Below are 22,609 nucleotides of genomic sequence, written 5' to 3'. Positions count from 1 at the left end.
AGAAACGGAGTGGAAGGAAATGGGACTGGAAAGAGAATTTAGCAGGCCTTGGGTGTCGGGTCCTACGTGGTTGTTGTCTGGACTGCCGCAAACTCTTCCCACCACTTTGTCTCCATTTTACGGAAGAAAGCACGTTCAAACCGCCGAGCAAACCGATAGAGGCCCACGTTAGATGACACAACACACCCGGACCGCACGGTCCAAACGATTGCGGCCGGTTTGAGAGTCCGCGTTGGAGATGCCCTTACATGTAGACAAAGCTGCTCGTTGCATCCATGTTTAATTAACCTTTGATCTATTACTCCCTCCGCTTCATGAATATAAGATGTTCTAATTTTTTTTTCTAAATCAAATGTTTTTGGTCACTCGTTTTGATCTGTATATAATTCATATTGAAACATCCACATCGGGATTTGTGAACGAAGATAGCACTTCAAATGATCTGCCATGGCAACATAGAGAACATAAAAAATACTTCCTTCATCCATGTGTATAGGGCGTATAATAAAAATCAAATAATAAAAGAGTAGAAGTCATCGTGCATATCCCATTCCTCACTCGCCTCAAACAATCATTTCGCTCTTTTAAAATAAATCATTCAACACCCAACAAACCCCCCTCAGTTTGATTCCATACGCCCTCCAATGAAATTGGATAAACCATCAGGAAGGAGATCAGGCGTGGGGGCATTATTCCTAGTAGGGGTTACAAACGGTCTTGGAAGTGGATGTTCCGCCAAGGCCATGCGCTTCCGACCAGCAGCAACATTGACAAGCAAATTCTGCAGCTTCAGACCTCAATCCGAAGGATGCACGCGAGCAGCAAGAGACCGTCTTTAGTCCATCCGTATTAGGGGAAGATGAGAGCACCTACAGTCGGATGCCTCAAACCAGTCTCGAACGTCGGGACGGGAGGACCGGTGACTGACCGGTCAAAAAAACCTGACCCACCCTGTCGCCTTAAACTGGTCTCAAACTCGTAGGTTGTCCGACACCCCTCGTATCCAGCCTAGATGTAGAGTGGGTATGAGGCGGCCTGGGCACGTCCGCCACGTTAGCCCCGCCCACGTTGGCCCGCACCTACCCCCACAAAAAACCCATCCAGATCGAACCACTAGCCTCACTTCACTCTGCTCTTCTCCGTCTCTTCTCCTCCTTTTCTCCAATCCATTAATTTCGGTGAGCATGTCCAGCACCGATAGCCAATCTAACCGGGACGCATTCCTCCATGATGCATCCAACAACAAGGAAGAGTTGGCCCTCCACATCGCGTTGTAGCAGTCACGGGTGGACACCAGCGGCGGTTCCGGATCATGTGCTCCGCCGCCTGTCACCCACGGTCGCAACACCGATGCCGAAGCTGGCCCTTCACTCTCATGCTCAGCTCCGCGCAAGTAGCTCAATCAACGTCGCCCCTCGATCGACCTCGCCCCTCTGGCCGCTGGTCCACAAGGGCAGCGGTAGATTTTAGTGCCCGCTCTGTCGGCGTCGTGGATGCGCATGCTGGAATCAGAGGCGCATGCCACCTGTCGCGGTAAGCAAAGGGCAAGGGATATGGTGGTCGCGCAGTCCTCCCGCCGCTGTCGTCGATTGCCAGCTAACGGTGTCCTGGGCTAGGGGGTCCTAGCCCAACCGGACTAATGTATGGGCCGGACTACCAGCCCATTAAGGAAGCAAGACTTTGGAGACCCTCGAAGTATGGCGGCCGAAGACTTGGCATGTACTTCAAGTATATTTAGATTCGGCACGTGAATCCTTAGATGGAAACTGACCAGGTGTAGCCCTAGATACCCCTGGTGGCTATATAAACCAGGAGATTTAGCCCGTAGAGGGGACCCATCCATACACCCTAATGCGGAGCATCATTCCATCATCCCCATGGACCCGATGTAACGCCCTCGATGCTGCTATATCTCCCACGTGTCGAAGCACGACTTAGAGGCATAACCGCATTGAAAGCAATGTCGCAAGTGAGGTAATCTTCACACAACCCATGTAATACATGAGGGAAAGAGATACATAGTTGACTTACAATCGCCACTTCACACAAATACATGAATAAAGCATTACATCAACCAAATACAATCAGGGCCCGACTACGGAGCCAAAATAAAAGAAGACTACCCCAAATGCTACACAGATCCCTGATCGACCCCAACTGGGCTCCACTACTGATCAACTAGAACGAAGCAACACAAAGGACAAGATCTTCATCGAGCTCCTCCTTGAGCTTTGTTGCGTCATCTGCACGGTATCATCGGCATCTGCAAACTGGTTTTTGAAGTATTTGTGAGTCACGGGGACTCAGCAATCTCGCACCCTCGCGATCAAGACTATTTAAGCTTATGGGTAAAGTAAAGGTATGAGGTGGAGCTGCAGCAAGCGACTAGCATATATGGTGGCTAACCTATTCGCAAAAGAGAGCGAGAAGAGAAGGCAAAAGCACGATCGAACAACTATGATCAAGAAGTGATCCTAGAACAACCTACGTCAAGCATTACTCCAACACCGTGTTCACTTCCCGGACTCCGCCGAGAAGAGACCATCACGGTTACACATGTCGTTGATGTATTTTAATTAAGGTCAACTTTAGGTTTTCTACAAGCGGACATTAACAAATTCCCATCTGCCCATAACCGCGGGCACGACTTTCGAAAGTTCAAAACCCTGCAGGGGTGTCCCAACTTAGCCCATCACAAGCTCTCACGGTCAACGAAGGAATAGACCTCCTCCCAAGACATTCCGATCAGACTCGGTATCCCGGTTCTACAAGACATCCTCGACAATGGTAAAACAAGTCCAGCAAGACCACCCGCTGTGCCGACAAATCCCGATAGGAGCTGCACATATCTCGTTCTCAGGGCACACCGGATAAGCTAAGCGTACAGGAGCCGACGTAACCCAAGTTGCCAAGGGATGGCCCTGCATGGTGCTCTGGGTTGGACCAACACTCAGAGGAGCACTGGTCTGGGGGTTTAATAAAGATGACCCTTGAGCCGACCGACTCAAGGGAAAGAAAAGGCTAGGTGGCAAATGGTAGAACCAATGGTGGGCCTTGCTGGAGGAGTTTTATTCAAGGCGAACTGTCAAGGGGTTCCCATTATAACCCAACCGCGTAAGGAACGCAAAATCCGGGAACATAACACCGATATGACGGAAACCGCGGCAAGAGTGGAACAAAACACCAGGCATAAGGCCGAGCCTTCCACCCTTTACCAAGTATATAGATGCATTAATTAAATAAGAGATATTGTGATATCCCAACAAGTAAACAAAGTTCCAACAAGGAATGATCTCCATGTTCCAACAAGGAACAAACTTCAATCTTCACCTGCAACTGACAATGCTATAAAAGGGGCTGAGCAAAGCGGTATCATAGCCAAACAACGGTTTGCTAGGACAAGGTGGGTTAGAGGCTTGGCTTAACAATATGGGAGGCATGATAAGCAAGTGGTAGGTATCGCAGCATAGGCATAGCAAAAGAGCGAGCAACTAAGCAAGCAAAGATAGAAGTGATTTCGAGGGTATGATCATCTTGCCTGAAATCCCGCAAGGAAGAAGAACGAGTCCATGAATAAGACAAACGGGCGTAGTCGTACGGTTCCTCACAAACGCGACGTTACCGGAACCAACCCGAAGAAGCAACACCGGAAAGAAGCAAACAACATAGTAAACAGCCATCACATAAACATGGCACGATGCACAACTAGGAATGATGCATGTTCGGTTTAAAGAGGGCATGGCATGGCAAAGTGCACAAACAACCCTATAAATTAAGTGGAGCTCAATATGCAACTCCATTGCATATTGACGAAACACCACGTGACTTATTTAGTTCGATCTTGTTTATGTACCCAACAATATTAAATGTTGTTAAACATGTCAAGAGGGTGAAGCAAATGAAAACTACCTATCTAGTCAAGGTTAAATGAGGCCGGAAACAACGAACAACAATTCCGGTAAATCCCCATATGCATATATTAGGTTTGGTACTGTTCTGCCCTAAACCATATTTTATAGTTGTTAAACATGCAAAGTAAGGCCACCAAGTTAAACTAGGCATTTTTCTACCCCATTTACATATAAAGTTTGTTTAAAACCGAGCTACGGTTAATTAGTTATGAATTAAATCATTTTAACATGGCATAGGAGCAAATTTAACCAAACATCATTTTAAACTTTGCAAACATGCATGAAAGTGGCATAATATGAAAATAGATGAAAAACTAAGCATATTTCATATATAACTTATTTTAAACCGATGCACCATTTGTGAGTTATTAAATGAATGAAGTGCAAGGGTTTTTCTGCAAAACTGACGTTCTCTGGGAAAAATAGCTAAATCCGCTGGACAGGAAAAAAATAGAAACGGGCCGAAACAAGTTGGCCCAACAGGAGGAAAAAATAGAGGAGGGGCGCTGCGGGGGCTGCTCACCCTGGGCCTGGCCCAGTCGGTGGGAGGAGGGAGGCCTGCAGGGGCGATGCTGGGCCGGATGAGGCAGGCGGCTGGACTGGGCCGGCTTGAGCTGGCCTTGAAGGCCGAAGGAGAAGCAGGCGCTGCGCGTCTCAGGCAGCAGAGGCGAGGCGCTGGGCCTGGAATCGGGACGAGGCCGGTCCAGGCGCGGTGGATCTGGCGGTTGACTCGATCGAGTCAACATGGTCGAGCGGTCGCTGGCGCTGGTCGTCGTTCTGAAAGAGAAAAGGCAGCGACAGGTTCAGGGCGCCGCGGGAACAGGCAAGGGCGGTGCAGGGCCGGGACGGCGCGGGATCCAGCCATGGAGACGAGCTGGCGTCAAGGTGCGGCGGCGCTCGCGGGGTCCGGCGAGAACACGTCTCCGGTGAGACGCCAGATCCAGGCGGCTGCGAGGGAGCTCCTGGGGCTGTCCATGGTGGCCTGTGACTCTGGTCGACGGCGGGCACGTGCGGGCGGGGAAGACGAGCTCCGGCCACCACTGCTCATGGTTGGGCTCGGAGACGCCATGGCGAGATGAGAGGGAGTTGAGGTCGGGAACGACAGGGAGGCTCCATGGCTTCGGAGGAGGTCGAGGTTCGCCGGGGCGGATGTTGCTCCGGCGGTTGACGCAGGGTGGCGCTGCTCCCGATCCACCCTGGATCGAGGCACGGGAGGAGGGAAACAAGGTGCTCGGGACCTGCAGCAGATGAAATACAGAGAGAGAGAGGGAGACCGTGAGAGAGAGCCGGGGAGCACGAGGAAAAACAGAGGGGAGGAAGAAGAAAGCCACAGTCCTGCTGGTATTGCTCCGGCGAGGGGCAACAGGTGGTGATGGAGCTCCGACATGGAGCTGCTGCTACGCGGGTCAACGGGGAAACAACAACCATGGGGATCGGGAGGAGGAGCGGGGTTGGTCAGGCACGGAAACAGAGGAGGTGGGTGCCGAAGGATCTGGGCGATGTGATGGGGAGTAGTGGCGGCGGCTGAGAGGATCCCTAGGAAATAGGGTTAGGTCCAAAATGGACTAGGGATAGACTATATATATATAAGGGAAGAAGGGATTTTTTGGATCATCCGATCGAAATCCGACAGACGAGAATAAATATGCCAGGGAGTCCAATTAACAAAACGGAGACGTTTTGTAGATGTTTGGGGATGATCCGGATCCAACGGTGACGACTGCCCGGGTCGGGTCCGGGACAAATTTCGGACGCGCACGTGAGGGGTTCGATGCACTGTGCAGCGAGGGTATCGGGGCCTGGTGGTTGATAGCGGACTGTGAAGAAGTGCTAGGAGTGAGAGGAAAGAGGGGAAAGCTGCCCGGCGACTGTTTCCAGAGACCGAAAACGTCTGACGTTAGACCGGCTATACTGCCGCTATAGTTAATCGTTGGGGCATCAAACGAACTCCGAATGCGATGAAACTTGGCAGGCGGCCTACCTACACTATAATAAGACCGCACGCCAAATTTCAACCCAATCCGAGAACATTTTCCGGCCACTTATAATATACTATCTCGGACATGCCGCGGGCGCGTGCAAGTGTGTCTGGGCTCAGAACGGACAACAGAGAGAACTCGGAGAATCCGGACGAATGCAGGTTTTTGAAAAACATGATGATGCTATGCAAATGATGACATGATGAAATGCAACACGCAAGCAAATGACATGGCAACGCAGCGACTAACTGGAAGACACCTGGCACATCGGTCTCGGGGCGTTACAACACTCCACCACTACGAGAGGATCTCGTCCCGAGATCTAGAATGGCACCGGGGAAAACGGAAAAGGAAGAGAAGAGGTAAAACTAAGTTGCTTCTTTGACAAACGAGTGAAAAACAAAGAACCTTGAAAAGGTTAAGCCATTGCGAGAAAAGAATACAACAGAGACGACGAAGTTGAAAAACACTCCGTTCGGAAAAAGAACAAGGAAGAATAAATTTGGGCAGCACTTCGGTTGAAAAGAGATGCAAGAAAAGATAAGTAGAAAGAACTTTAAAAGGGGCACGACACTCCGGTTAAACGGATAAGCAAGAAAAAGAACATAATCTAGATCAAACAAGATGATGGGTCGAATAGAGCAACATCACAATGCCTCTAAAACAAAATAAAGAATAGAATTAAAAGAACGGAGGAGAGACCACATCTTCTACCTCAAATGAGCTTGAAAAAGCATCTTTAGGAGAAGGTTCGAACGGAGTTGTTTGAAAAAACCAACGACGAAAAGAGTAAGCTTGTAGTGGGCTTATGGAGAACATCTCAAAGCTATGAGGTGAAATTCTGCCACTAACGAAAAACAATAGATTGGATTGATATCAACAAGGAGGCGAGAACTTATTTCATCGGGAGGATAGATGAAGAACTTGGGTCATTTATAAGCACCATAGATAGCAACAATCCTTAGGGAAGGCTTTAGGTGAAACATGACACAAGATAACTCCAACGAAGAGATTGATGGATTTAAAATACCTCATTCTTAACAACATGTGAATCATGAAATATGAACTCAATTTATCAAGAATGACATAATACCACCTACAATGATACAGAAGAAGGAATTGCACTCTGGATAGCACAATGAAGAATGCTTGAACTCCTCTGAAAAGAATCTCGATGAACACTTCTAGAAGGAATTAAATCTTTTATGAACCATCATTTAGCGCCTCCATGAAGAACTCCGGTAACAAAAGAATGATCAAACGGAAGGAAAGAGAAGTTGAAAACACAAGGTGAATCCTTGTAATGATTTAGATAGATCTCCGTGATAATATAATTGAAAAAGGTTGGAACTCTGGGAAGAAGAGAAGATGAACAATTGAAACTAAGAATTTGATGAGCCTCCGGAATAGGGATTGAATAAACTCGATGAAACAAGAATAAGAATTACATTATGCTTATCCTTCACCAATTCAAATTGATGACAAGCAATGGAATTGGCATAATAGTTATTCTCGTAGAAAGGATTTAAGATAGATATATCGCAAACTTGAGAAAGGTCTTCAACGAACCACCGGTACGGTTGGAAAGAAAAAGTCAATTGAGATTATAACGAAGGAAGAAGAATCTTGGAAGAGCCACCGGTAGAATTGAAAAATGCACGAAGTAAAGGGATGAATCACCGGGTAAGAATTAAAAAAACGATTAAAACATGAAGAAACACCGGGAAGAGTTAGCCATGAAACGAAGATGCTTGAGAGAATTTAGATCCATGAGAACGAAGAGATTACGAGCTGATTAGAGCATCCTTGATTTAAGCACCGTATGATTTTGAAGAACGAGAGCTGAAGCTGAAATGGATAATCCCGAAATGATGGCCTTTGGATAAACAAACTAAAAAACTCTTGAAATGCTCCGGATAGGTGAAAAGGATTCTCACAATCAAAAACAATTATGAGATGATTTCCGAGAATGGGGCAAGATATGGAGGAAAACTCTTCTTCGGTCTTCAAATGATGAGAATGACAACGAGAAACACCACCAAGAATTATTGAGGCACACCGGAATAAAGAAGAATATAAAAGTTGAATCAACAATGAAATGAATTTGAAAGATCTTGGAGAAAGACATTTAACTGATGATAAATCATTCTTACGTCAAACTTCGAAAAGAAATTTGAGGATAGCTCCGGGAAAATAAGAAGAGTCAGGTAAGATCCTGGAAAATGATCTGTGGGTTAGGGCCCACTCAAAAGATACACCGTAGAACGATTGCTAGAAACTGAGATTGCACCGGTTGAATTAAATGGCTAGAATGAGATAACAACCTCGAGAGATCTTGAACGAATGCAGAATGGAAAACACGAATCTTCGAGATATCTTGAGCACTCCGGAACAAATGAATAGCGAGAAATGAATGGTTATGAGGTGCACCGGCACGAGAAAAGCATTTGAAATACAGAAAAAGAATATGATCAAACACCGAAAGCTTGAATTGGATCCACCGGAAAAAGAAAGAATGGAGAATGATGAACTTGAAGCTCCATTAGGATCTTCATGAGAATCACCGGATAAGAATATTGACGAAAAAGGATGGAGAGACTTCACAAGAATAAAAGGATACTTGATTAAGACATCGGATTCCTTGAAGAAAAAAGGGTGGGTGGGCGGGAAAACAAAGACAACTTGGGGACGGATGAAACAAACACCGTTCAGAAGAAACTGATACTTGATCTTGCGGATGTTGAAATGATCGGATCCACTTGAAGAGAAGCACACCGGTTGAAAAGGTTTGACATGACAAACTCGATGATTGAGAAGGATTAGTATTCACATAGAAATATGAGAACACCGCTTAGGAAAAGGTATGGAATCAACATTTGACTTCGAAGCAACTCGAATACCACAACTCAAAACAAAACAAAGGATTGGCTTGCAAAATAAGCCGGAACAAACATATGATAGAGATTTCGTCCGAAGTTTTCGTGGTGGGGCCTACACGGGCTCGATCGTACAGCACCATCATGTACAAGGCAGTGCACATGACATACGAAGCATCCCCGAGTCGGCATAGCAAAGGACTCTTTAAGACACAACGAGACCATTGTAAAACCGACCTTGAATAGGCGGACCACTAGACGTTGAACCCCAATTTCATATCATACATCTGTCGGAAAAATATCCTAAGAGCTACTTGAATTCCCACTTATAAACTCCCGAAACTTTCCGGTTATGCAGTCAGGTGTTGGGGATACAGGGGAAGCATAATATCTCACCCAAAACAAGCAAATCCTACATCCAGCTGTATCCATCCTTCAACACATAACCAAGAAACCTTCGGAAATCGTCTACCTCAACCTTCGAAAAGCATCCGTTATACAAGTTATGGCAATACTCCCGAACCCCCGCCCCAGTACTGGGTGGCGTCGAGGTTATCTCACCAACGAACTGCATAAAAGAGATTTTCGATGTCGGCGAAACTAATCTCAGGTATTCCAGAACTGCAACGATAAAATTATGACGACAACACCTCGGAGCTCAACTCCCCAGGACAGTTCCACAAAACCCCTGACAGGAGGCACCAAGACAATGTTCTTGTCACAAAACCATCAGAACGATTCCAAGATACCCGCGTGATCCTAATTTTTTTTAGTGAAATTTGAGAAGAGAAGAGTCAAAACTCTATGTCAGGATGCCTTACCAGAGCGATGAGGAGACTGGGAAGTAAAAAGAATTCCTAAACTCTCCGATATATAATTCCTAAATGACTCAAAACATTTTTCTAGACACAACTCGGCCGCTAATAACGATCAAGCAATGGGGCTCCTAAGGTCGGGGAAGGCTCTAATTACCAACTTGTAACGCCCTCGATGCGGCTATATCTCCCACGTGTCGAAGCACGACTTAGAGGCATAACCGCATTGAAAGCAATGTCGCAAGTGAGGTAATCTTCACACAACCCATGTAATACATAAGGGAAAGAGATACGTAGTTGACTTACAATCGCCACTTCACACAAATACATGAATAAAGCATTACATCAACCAAATACAATCAGGGCCCGACTACGGAGCCAAAATAAAAGAAGACTACCCCAAATGCTACACAGATCCCCAATCGACCCCAACTGGGCTCCACTACTGATCAACTAGAACGAAGCAACACAAGGGACAAGATCTTCATCGAGCTCCTCCTTGAGCTTTGTTGCGTCATCTGCACAGTATCATCGGCACCTGCAAACTGGTTTTGGAAGTATCTGTGAGTCACGGGGACTCAGCAATCTCGCACCCTCGCGATCAAGACTATTTAAGCTTATGGGTAAGGTAAAGGTATGAGGTGGAGCTGCAGTAAGCGACTAGCATATATGGTGGCTAACCTATTCGCAAAAGAGAGCGAGAAGAGAAGGCAAAAGCACAGTCGAACAACTATGATCAAGAAGTGATCCTAGAACAACCTACGTCAAGCATTACTCCAACACCGTGTTCATTTCCCGGACTCCGCCGAGAAGAGACCATCACGGTTATACACGCGGTTGATGTATTTTAATTAAGGTCAACTTCAGGTTTTCTACAACCGGACATTAACAAATTCCCATCTGCCCATAACCGCGGGCACGGCTTTCGAAAGTTCAAAACCCTGCAGGGGTGTCCCAACTTAGCCCATCACAAGCTCTCACGATCAACGAAGGAATAGACCTCCTCCCGAGACATTCCGATCAGACTCGGTATCCCGGTTCTACAAGACATCCTCGACAATGGTAAAACAAGTCCAGCAAGACCACCCGCTGTGCCGACAAATCCCGATAGGAGCTGCACATATCTCGTTCTCAGGGCACACCGGATAAGCTAAGCGTACAGGAGCCGACGTAACCCAAGTTGCCAAGGGATGGCCCTGCACGGTGCTCTGGGTTGGACCAACACTCAGAGGAGCACTGGCCCGGGGGTTTAATAAAGATGACCCTTGAGCCGGCCGACTCAAGGGAAAGAAAAGGCTAGGTGGCAAATGGCAAAACCAATGTTGGGCCTTGCTGGAGGAGTTTTATTCAAGGCGAACTGTCAAGGGGTTCCCATTATAACCCAACCGCGTAAGGAACGCAAAACCCGGGAACATAACACCGATATGACGGAAACTAGGGCGGCAAGAGTGGAACAAAACACCAGGCATAAGGCCGAGCCTTCCACCCTTTACGGAGTATATAGATGCATTAATTAAATAAGAGATATTGTGATATCCCAACAAGTAAACGAAGTTCCAACAAGGAACGATCTCCATTTTCCAACAAGGAACAAACTTCAATCTTCACCTGCAACTAACAACGCTATAAGAGGGGCTGAGCAAAGCGGTATCATAGCCAAACAACGGTTTGCTAGGACAAGGTGGGTTAGAGGCTTGGCTTAACAATATGGGAGGCATGATAAGCAAGTGGTAGGTATCGCAACATAGGCATAGCAAAAGAGCGAGCAACTAAGCAAGCAAAGATAGATGTGATTTCGAGGGTATGATCATCTTGCCTGAAATCCCGCAAGGAAGAAGAACGAGTCCATGAATAAGACAAACGGGCGTAGTCGTACGGTTCCTCACAAACGCGACGTTACCGGAACCAACCCGAAGAAGCAACACCGGAAAGAAGCAAACAACATAGTAAACAACCATCACATAAACATGGCACGATGCACAACCAAGAATGATGCATGTCCGGTTTAAAGAGGGCATGGCATGGGAAAGTGCACAAACAACCCTACAAATTAAGTGGAGCTCAATATGCAACTCCGTTGCATATTGACGAAACACCACGTGACTTATTTAGTTCGATCTTGTTTATGTACCCAACAATATTAAATGTTGTTAAACATGGCAAGAGGGTGAAGCAAATGAAAACTACCTATCTAGTCAAGGTTAAATGAGGCCGGAAACAACGAACAACAATTCCGGTAAATCCCCATATGCATATATTAGGTTTGGTACTGTTCTGCCCTAAACCATATTTTATAGTTGTTAAACATGCAAAGTAAGGCCACCAAGTTAAACTAGGAATTTTTCTACCCCATTTACATATAAAGTTTGTTTAAAACTGAGCTACGGTTAATTAGTTATGAATTAAATCATTTTAACATGGCATAGGAGCAAATTTAACCAAACAACATTTTAAACTTTGCAAACATGCATGAAAGTGGCATAATATGAAAATAGATAAAAACTAAGCATATTTCATATATAACTTATTTTAAACCGATGCACCATTTGTGAGTTATTAAATGAATGAAGTGCAAGGGTTTTTCTGCAAAACTGACGTTCTCTGGGAAAAATAGCTAAATCCGCTGGACAGGAAAAAAATAGAAATGGGCCGAAACAAGTTGGCCCAATAGGAGGAAAAAATAGAGGAGGGGCGCTGCGGGGGCTGCTCACCCTGGGCCTGGCCCAGTCGGTGGGAGGAGGGAGGCCTGCACGGGCGATGCTGGGCCGGATGAGGCAGGCGGCTGGGCTGGGCCGGCTTGAGCTGGCCTTGAAGGCCGAAGGAGAAGCAGGCGCTGCGTGTCTCAGGCAGCAGAGGCAAGGCGCTGGGCCTGGAATCGGGACGAGGCCGGTCCAGGCGTGGTGGATCTGGCGGTTGACTCGATCGAGTCAACATGGTCGAGCGGTCGCTGGCGCTGGTCGTCGTTCTGAAAGAGAAAAGGCAGCGACAGGTTCAGGGCGCCGCGGGAACAGGCAAGGGCGGTGCAGGGCCGGGACGGCGCGGGATCCAGCCATGGAGACGAGCTGGCGTCAAGGTGCGGCGGCGCTCGCGGGGTCCGGCGAGAACACGTCTCCGGTGAGACGCCAGATCCAGGCGGCTGCGAGGGAGCTCCTGGGGCTGTCCATGGTGGCCTGCGACTCTGGTCGACGGCGGGCACATGCGGGCGGGGAAGACGAGCTCAGGCCACCACTGCTCATGGTTGGGCTCGGAGACGCCATGGCGAGACGAGAGGGAGTTGAGGTCGGGAACGGCAGGGAGGCTCCATGGCTTCGGAGGAGGTCGAGGTTCGCCGGGGCGGACGTTGCTCCGGCGGTTGACGCAGGGTGGCGCTCCTCCGGATCCACCCTGGATTGAGGCACGGGAGGAGGGAGACAAGGTGCTCGGGACCTGCAGCAGATGAAATATAGAGAGAGAACTCGGAGAACACGGACGAATGCAGGTTTTTGAAAACATGATGATGCTATGCAAATGATGACATGATGAAATGCAACACGCAAGCAAATGACATGGCAACGCAGCGACTAACTGGAAGACACCTGGCACATCGGTCTCGGGGTGTTACACCTAACACCAACACATCAAGCACCACGTGGATCCATGACAAGAGCTTGAACACGCGCCATTGAAACCGAGGTGAGCTCACTCCTGCTCGAGATCAATATGGATATAGATGGAACTTGGATGCTTCCTCGCAAGAACATGTTATGTGTCATTAGGTACGAAGACCAACACCGCCAAGAGGCTAAAGGACACCCCAAAAGGAGGAGGGGAAGCAACCCAAGGCCTCGAGGAAGGAAAAGGAGCTCAAGAAGATGATAACAACACCTCCCAGGCGACCCCGTGCGCATGGGCCCTCCAAACGCCATGCCCACGGATTACCCAGGGGGCTGCTGAAGTTGAGATGCGCACCCCCATGCGCATGGGCGTGTACCGTGCACACAGGACCCCCCTGCGCACGGGCCCATCAGGATGGTCGGCCGAGGGCTGCTGTTTGGGCCTCCACTTCGTCCCCCTCTCCCACATACCTATATATTTTGTACCTAGGGTCATGTTTAGGGTTAGCAAAGTATATGAGAGATATCTAGAGAGCTTTGCTCCTTCTACCTCCTTAGGAATGGGAAGAACCTTACCTTTGTGCTTGTTTCCTTGGATTGTTCTTGTATTCTTGTGGATCTATGTGTTTTCTATTCTAGTGGATGTGAAATTGGGTTTTGTTGGAGTGAATTCCTCTTTGTGTTCTTGGTGTTCATCCCTTTTCCCCCTTCAAGTGTGAAAAGATCCCTCTTAGGGTTTCACCCTACAACATCTTGGTATCATGAACCATGGTTGATTCACATCTTGGAGTCCCTACCCCCCCATATTCTAGCTTTATTTTGTTGTTTTTCGTCCTAATTCGGAAATCCCCACCAAAAATAGCGCCAATTTTTTTTCTTGCAATTTGTTAGATATTGTGAGATTTGGTTGATTTGATCCACGAATTTGGTGTTTGACAAGTAGATCCACCCTTTACCACCATTCCTCATCCACCCCACCATCGATCCAAAGGTGTTCTTGCGCTCCCAGAACACCCCGTGTGCACGGGCCATCGGGACCCCGTGCACACGGGCTTCACTTACCCCGTGCACACGGGCCCTACAGAACTGTTCGGCCACTTTCATTTTTGCACCATTTTGCCTTTCCACCACCACATTTGGTCTTCCGCAATAATTCCCATGAGTGTTTGAGTTTCGAAGTTGCGGTTTTCACGTGTCCTAAGGTGTTTCGGCTACTTAGGCACGACTTGACTTTAACATGACCGCCACTCGCCATCGACTCAGACTCCACATCGACTTTGACCACTTCATCATCATACCCCGTAAGCAAGGACGGTAACCTCGACGACATCCTAACTTCATACCTTGCCATTACCTTGATAGCATCGAGCCTCTTTTGCGTTACTTACCCATCGAGACTAGCAAGTTGAGAATTGTCGGGCCACGCTTTTAGTGCGCCATTAGTGTTACGTCTCTCCCGTGCATATCACACTTGTTATCTCATATTCCGGCTCGAATATCAAGCATTGTGGCATAGTAAAAAAAGCAAAGCTTTTAAGCAAAAGAAGATAAATAAAGAGCTTGTAAGCATTAGTATTGAGCCATTTTTCCTATTATCATCATCCCGGTTCATACTTACATAAGCATACTTGGGATAGTAGACGACCTGTTTCTCTCATAGGTTGGTGCACTAGCATATCTAGCCCATTTGAGCAATCGAGCTAGCATCTCTCTAGTATCCATACAACAAGAGCATTTCCGTGGTTCCACCTCTTAGAGCTCATTCCTTGGTTGTGCGGATCCCATCTATCTTCCGTGTGTGTGTTCCTAGTGATATCCTTGGGTTTAATCTATTTGTCGTACTTGTGATTTGTGCATCTTTTCAACTTTTTCGACATCTTGACTAACATTTGCTTGAATTATTTGTGCCACTTCCTAACCGAGATCCTCCATAAGCCTTTTATTTGTAGGTGTGAGAAAACAAAACCCGGTACCAATTCTACTATTATAGCATCACGTGGGATCATACTTGATACATCCACAATATTCGGAAAAGGTAACTTTGGTATTGTTCTATCATTTCCCTACTCACCACCACCTCCACACAATGGATAGGTCTACTTCTTTGGTGAACCCGCTCTTCGAGGGTCAAGATGACGAACGCGACTTCGTCATCAAGAATCACTTCTTAATCGCACAACGAGCTCTCCATCAAGAAAGTGAAGCTTTGGGCGCCCGCATCGAGCAACTCGCCACCGACCTATGCCAATCGAAAGCAAGAAATCGGGACTACCTCGATGCCAAGCTCTCCAAACAAATGGAAGAATTCCGCAACATGATCATGAGCCATGCATCTTCCTCAACCTCTTCACCAAGACGGTGCTACTCTAGTCGCCAGTCAAGTCGCAACTCTTCGACCTACTCTTCTTCGGAAGTGAGTCCTCCTCACCGCACCGACACTCAAGATCGCCAAGCTCAAGAAAATCTATTTCATGGAAATGGTTTGCAAGACCACGTCCGAGCACGTGAAAGAGCGAGATGCCAAGACCAAGACGCCGTACACCAGGAGCAACCTCCACAAGCGCCAAGGCAAGCCCCTCCCGACGCGCCTCGTCAAGCCCCTCCCGACAGCGATGCAATACAACAAGAACAAATGAGCCGTGAAGAACAAGCGCTTAAAGCTCAACACACACTCCATGAGTCCACTCGAGCCGTCGCCGAGCGCAACCGCCAACTGCGTGAATAAGAAGAAGCACTTCGCCAGGAAATACAAGAGGAAGCCGCTCGACGTGAAGAGCAACAAGAAAGAAGGAACCAGACAAACATGTCGCGTCCTAATCGGCAAGTCCGTCAGCATGAAGTTGAAGACATTCCTCCTCGCCAAGCGAGACGCAACCCTCGTCCACATGATGAAGAACAATGCTAAGACAAGCTCAAGTTCACCATGCCTAGGTTCTCCGGAAGCAAAGACCCTGAGGAGTATCTCTCACTGGTATCGTAAGGTGCTATACAAATGATTTTTAACCCCTTTCCGCAATGGCATTCTAAATCGTCGCCAAGTGACTAACTGTGATATTGGGGGTCCTTCCCACACGACCCAGAAAACGTCGGGGATAGGCAAGGGGCTACTGACGATCGCCATAGAATAAACGTATGAGAAGCCGCCCCAGTCCCACATGTTACATCTCGACGTTACGTTTCTGATCCGAGAGAGATCCCAAACGATTAGCCGCTATAGTCGTGTGAAAAAGGTGGACATCAACATTTAATCTACCGATATGTTTCCGATAGGTACATTACTACACACAGTTCAAGAATATAAAATGTACGTGGTGCCTCTACTAACGCCAACGTGTTCAATTTCATAATTGTGCGTGATAGATATTCCTATCACACACGCACACTAGTTTGAAACGTTTGCCATATTACCATGAATCGCACACGCATATGAGACGAAACCGTGTGTGCGTCCGTCGGGCATCGCAAACGTTTCACGTCAAAGAACCGTCTGTTTTCTATTTTTCATCACACGTTGTTTTCTTTCTAACCATGTGCACATTAGTTTATTCGCTCCTGTATAATTTTATTTTTCCCTGTAATTTATTATTCGAATTGGAAATTTTGAAATATGAAACGTGGAATTCAAATTCTCAACACAATGGTTCAAGAACAAATTCATAAATAAAATTGTCAGTACAATATGTTCAGTAATTACAGGATTATACAATAATTAATTATGATGAACCATAATATTTAGAGGCGGTAAAGGTGAAGAGACAACTGTAAATCATTTTGGCTGCCGATGATGTAGAAAAAGCGGAATGCCCATAATGTGCCCTCCTGCATGCCATAGGCACGAACAACTTTTGTCCAACCCTTGTGACGATCGTCCGCCCATACTTCGCCTTCTTCAGGAAGGCTTCTAGAGCATTATCATGGTAGCATGAATTTTATAATTTAACCTTACTTGCCTCCATTCCGGTCATATAGTTTGCAAGGTAATCATCAGTAAATAGCTTCGGAAACCACTGAAAAGAGAAAAAATTCAGATACTGAGGTCTAATAGAGTAACTTGTTATGGGCAGGGGGAAAAGGCAACACATTACTTACCATCCTAAAGTTCACTGTTGTCTTGGACAAAGTGTAAATAAAGAGCTTAATTCCCATGACCCGTTTCTTTCGCCTAACAATTTTTCTTAGTTTCCTCACTTGACATTTGTTCATGAATATCTCATTGCCCCATACGCAAAAGGGATCAAAGCATGGATCAGTACCGCTCATATATGTACCTGCAAGCAACCAGTAAATGTTAGAAGCTAGACTGAGATTGCACAAATGATGTAAAATACAACTACCTACATTCCTAAGTACAAGTATTTTTAGAGATTTCAATATGAACTACATACGGATGTATATAGAATTATAGATATAGTTTAGATTAAAATCTAGATTCACCTATTTTGCTCTGTATGTAGTCTATATTGGAATCTCTAAAAATACTTACATTTAGGAACAAATGGTGTATAAAACATGAGATGGAGCTAACCTCGATGGCAAACAACAGTGTCGCCCATTGTAGCCCTGTGTAAGTACATGGAAAGCCAATGTTAACTACGACAGTGTTAACATCCACCAAAAATAGCAAATGGTAATAAAACGACAACATCTGTAGTGATATCTTCATTCCAAAAGAGTAGCATGGTAGCAAATGGACGTATTAAAAAATGGATAGAATTGTTTGCTGCAACAGACAACCTAGTATAGCCATTGAAACTGGTACTAGTAGAAATGAAATTGTTAGAGTTAAACATCGCAAGGCAAGTGCTATTAGAGCAGAGAATGGTCCTATTATCTATTAAAAGGTAGGAAAAATAGATAAGACGGGCTAGGCGTGTTTACTACAACATGCTTAATACATGAACCGTACAAAACATGGCCATTGCAACTGGTATTGATAAGATTCAACTGGTGAGTTCATACTTGGTAAGTCCTGAGGGGTAGTGGCTGGGGCACTTCATATGGACAAGAGCCCGCGCCAAGTTGGCCGTAGCGGAGGCGAGGTGTTCATCCGGGTCAAAGAGTGGATCTGTGCCGCTGACATGTGTACCTACAAGAAGCAAGTAAATGTTAGAAGCCAAACTACACTTGCAAAAAATGATGTAAAATATTGTAAGACATGGAATGCAGCTAACCTCGATGGCAAACAACAACATCGCCTGTTATGGCCCTGCGTAAGTACATAGAAAGGCTAAAAATAGCAAATGGGCAGCATCTCTAGTATATCTTCATTGCGGAGAGTAGCACGGTAGCAAAGGGACATATTAAAAAAATGGGTACAACTGTTAATTGCAAAAGTATTAACAACATTCTAAGTCATGTTTTGTAAGTTTTGTAGCCATTGGAATACAACTGTTTAAAAATGGACACGACTGTAAATTGCAACAGGCTTAATAGCCATTTAAACCGGTACTCATAAAAATGCAATTGGTAGAGTTAAACATCGCAAGATAGGTGCTGCTAGAGCAGAGAATGGCGTAGTTGTCTATAAAAAGGTAGGGAAAATAGCTAAAACATGTTATGCATTTTACTACAATATGCTTAATACATCGACGTTGATAACCCACAAGTATAGGGGATCATAACAGTTTTCGAGGAAGAGTATTTAATCCAAATTTATTGATTCGATACAAGGGGAGCCAAAGAATATTCTCAAGTATTAGCAGCCGAGTTGTCAATTCAACCACACCTGGAAACTTAATATCTGCAACAAAGTATTTAGTAGCAAAGTAATATGATGGTAGTGGTAACGGTGGTAAAAGTAATATTTTTGGTTTTATAGTGATTGTAACAGTAGCAACGGAAAAGTAAATAAGCGAAGAACAATATTTGAAAAGCTCGTAGGCATTGGATCAGTGATGGAGAATTATGTCGGATGCGATCAATCATGCAACAGTTACAACATAGGGTGACACAGAACTAGCTCCAGATCATCTATGTAATGTAGGCATGTATTCTGAATATAGTCATACGTGCTTATGGAAAGAACTTGCATGCCATCTTTTGTCCTACCCTCTCGTGGCAGCGGAGTCCTATTGGAAACTAAGAGATATTACCACACCAAAGCATTAACACATAGTGAATACATGAACTCCTCAAACTACGGTCATCACCAGTAAGTATCCCGATTTTTGTCACTTCGGGGTTAACGGATCATAACACATAATAGGTGACTATAGACTTGCAAGATAGGATCAAGAACTCACATATATTCATGAAAACATAATAGGTTCAGATCTGAAATCATGGCACTCGAGCCCTAGTGACAAGCATTAAGCATAGCAAAGTCATAGCAACATCAATCTCAGAACATAGTGGATACTAGGGATCAAACCCTAACAAAACTAACTCGATTACATGATAAATCTCATCCAACCCATCACCATCCGGCAAGCCTATGATGGAATTACTCACGCACGGCGGTGAGCATCATGAAATTGGTGAAGGAAATATGCCCTAGAGGCAATAATAAAGTTATTATTTATTTCCTTATTTCATGATAAATGTTTACTATTCATGCTATAATTGTATTAACCGGAAACATAATACATGTGTGAATACATAGACAAACAGATTGTCACTAGTATGCCTCTACTTGACTAGCTCGTTGAATCAATGATGGTTATGTTTCCTAACCATAGACATGAGTTGTCATTTGATTAATGGGATCACATCTTTAGAGAATGATGTGATTGACATGACCCATTCCGTTAGATTAGCACATGATCATTTAGTTTACTGCTATTGATTTCTTCATGACTTATACATGTTCCTATGACTATGAGATTATGCAACTCCCGATTACCGGAGGAACACTTTGTGTGCTACCAAACGTCACAACGTAAATGGGTGATTATAAAGGTGCTCTACAGGTGTCTCCAATGGTACTTGTTGAGTTGGCATAGATCGAGACTAGGATTTTTCACTCTGATTGTCGGAGAGGTATCTCTGGGCCCTCTCGGTAATGCACATCACTATAAGCCTTGCAAGCAATGCAACTAATGAGTTAGTTGCGGGATGATGCATTACAAAACGAGTAAAGAGACTTGCCGGTAACGAGATTGAGCTAGGTATTGAGATACCGACGATCGAATCTCGGGCAAGTAACATACCGATGACAAAGGGAACAGCGTATATTGTTATGCGGTTTGACCAATAAAGATCTTCGTAGAATATGTAGGAACCAATATGAGCATCCAGGTTCCGCTATCGGTTATTGATCGGAGATGTGTCTCGGTCATGTCTACATAGTTCTCGAACCCGTAGGGTCCGCACGCTTAAAGTTCTATGACGATCGGTATTATGAGTTTTTGTGTTTTTATGTACCGAAGGTAGTTCGGAGTCCCCGATATGATCACGGACATGACGAGGAGTCTCGAAATGGGCGAGATGTAAAGATTGATATATTAGATGACTATGTTCGGACACCGGAAGGGTTCCAGGAGGTTTCAGACATATACCGGAGTACCGGGGGTTACCGAAACCCCCCCCGGGAAGCTATTGGGCCTTATGGGCCTTAGTGGAGAAGAGAGAGGGCAGCCAGGAGGTGGCGCGTGGCCCCCCTTGCCCCAATCCAAATTAGACAGGGGGAAGGGGCGGCGGGCCCCCTCTCCTTCCTTCTCTCCACCTCCTCCTTCCCCCTTCTCCTTCTTGGAATAGGAAAGGGGGGGGACAAACCTACTTGGAGTAGGTTTGCCCCCCTTGGGCGCGCCTCTCCCTTGGCCGGCCCTCTCCTCCTCCCCCTTTATATACGGGGCAGGGGTCACCCCAAAGATACAACAATTGATTTGTTGATCTCTTAGCCAGGTGCGGTGCCCCCTCCACCATAATCCACCTCGGTTATATTGTAGCGGTGCTTAGGCAAAGCCCTGTGTCGGTAGCTTCATCAACATCGTCACCACGGCGGCGTGCTGACGAAACTCTTCCTCGAGCTCTACTGGATCGTGAATTCGCGGGACGTCACCGAGCTGAACGTGTGCTGAACGCGGAGGTGCCCTACGTTCGGTGCTAAGGATTGGTCGATCGTGAAGACGTACGACTACATCAACCGCGTTGTTAGAACGCTTCCGCTTAACAGTCTACGAGGGTACACGGACGACACTCTCCCCTCTCGTTGCTATGCATCACCATGATCTTGCGTGTGCGTAGGAATTTTTTTGAAATTACTACGTTCCCCAACAGTGGCATCCGAGCCAGGTTTATGCGTAGATGTTATATGCATGAGTAGAACACAAGTGAGTTGTGGGCGATACAAGTCATACTGCTTACCAGCATGTCATACTTTGGTTCAACGGTATTGTTGGATGAAGCGGCCCAGACCGACATTACGCATACGCTTACGCGAGACTGGTTCTACCGACGTGCTTTGCACACAGGTGGCTGGCAGGTGTCAGTTTCTCCAACTTTAGTTGAACCGAGTGTGGCTACGCACGGTCCTTGAGAAGGTTAAAACATCACTAACTTGACAAACTATCATTGTGGTTTTGATGCGTAGGTAAGAACAGTTCTTGCTCAGCCCGTAGCAGCCACGCAAAACTTGCAACAACAAAGTAGAGGACGCCTAACTTGTTTTTGCAGGGCATGTTGTGATGTGATATGGTCAAGGCATGATGCTATATTTTATTGTATGAGATGATCATGTTTTGTAACGGAGTTACCGGCAACTGGCAGGAGCCATATGGTTGTCGCTTTATTGTATGCAATGCAATCGCCCTGTAATTGCTTTACTTTATCACTAAGCGGTAGCGATAGTCGTAGAAGCAATAGTTGGCGAGACGACAACGATGCTACGATGGAGATCAAGGTGCCAGGCCGGTGACGATGGTGATCATGACGGTGCTTTGGAGATGGAGATCAAAGGCACAAGATGATGATGGCCATATCATATCACTTATATTGATTGCATGTGATGTTTATCCTTTATGCATCTTATTCTGCTTTGTTTGATGGTAGCATTATAAGATGATCTCTCACTAAATTTCAAGGTAAAAGTGTTCTCCCTGAGTATGCGCCATTGCCAAAGTTCGTCATGCCGAGGCACCACATGATGATCGGGTGTGATAAGCTCAACGTTCATCTACAACGGGTGATCAACATAGTAGATATGATCAACATAGTGATCAACATAGTGATCAACGGGTGAGACCGAAAGGTCAAGCGTGAATCATATAGTAGATATGATCAACATAGTGATGTTCACCATTGAAAACTACTCCATTTCACGTGATGATCGGTTATGGTTTAGTTGATATGGATCACGTGGTCACTTAGATGATTAGAGGGATGTCTATCTAAGTGGGAGTTCTTAAGTAATATGATTAATTGAACTTAAATTTATCATGAACTTAGTACCTGATAGTATTTTGCTTGTCTATGTTATTGTAGATAGATGGCCCGTGC

At 45.9% G+C, this 22,609-nt stretch overlaps 1 protein-coding gene across 1 annotated transcript; it reads right to left on the bottom strand.

The window, feature by feature from the left end:
- Positions 1-16,906: 16,906 nt before the first annotated feature.
- On the bottom strand, positions 16,907-18,611 carry LOC147971046 (uncharacterized). The gene is made up of 7 exons (XM_087523798.1): positions 18,597-18,611; positions 18,346-18,401; positions 18,134-18,247; positions 17,700-17,734; positions 17,264-17,442; positions 17,125-17,181; positions 16,907-16,993 (listed from the first exon to the last, which is right to left on the bottom strand). Exons 1-7 carry the CDS (start codon positions 18,609-18,611, stop codon positions 16,907-16,909), a joined length of 543 nt encoding a protein of 180 aa, XP_087379924.1.
- Between the last annotated feature and the right edge of the window lie 3,998 nt (positions 18,612-22,609).

This window comes from Triticum urartu, chromosome 5A (genome assembly GCF_056163025.1).
Source record: "Triticum urartu cultivar PI428250 chromosome 5A, HENAU_Tu73, whole genome shotgun sequence".
NCBI lineage: Eukaryota > Viridiplantae > Streptophyta > Magnoliopsida > Poales > Poaceae > Triticum > Triticum urartu.
This window is presented reverse-complemented; position numbering and strand designations above follow the sequence as displayed.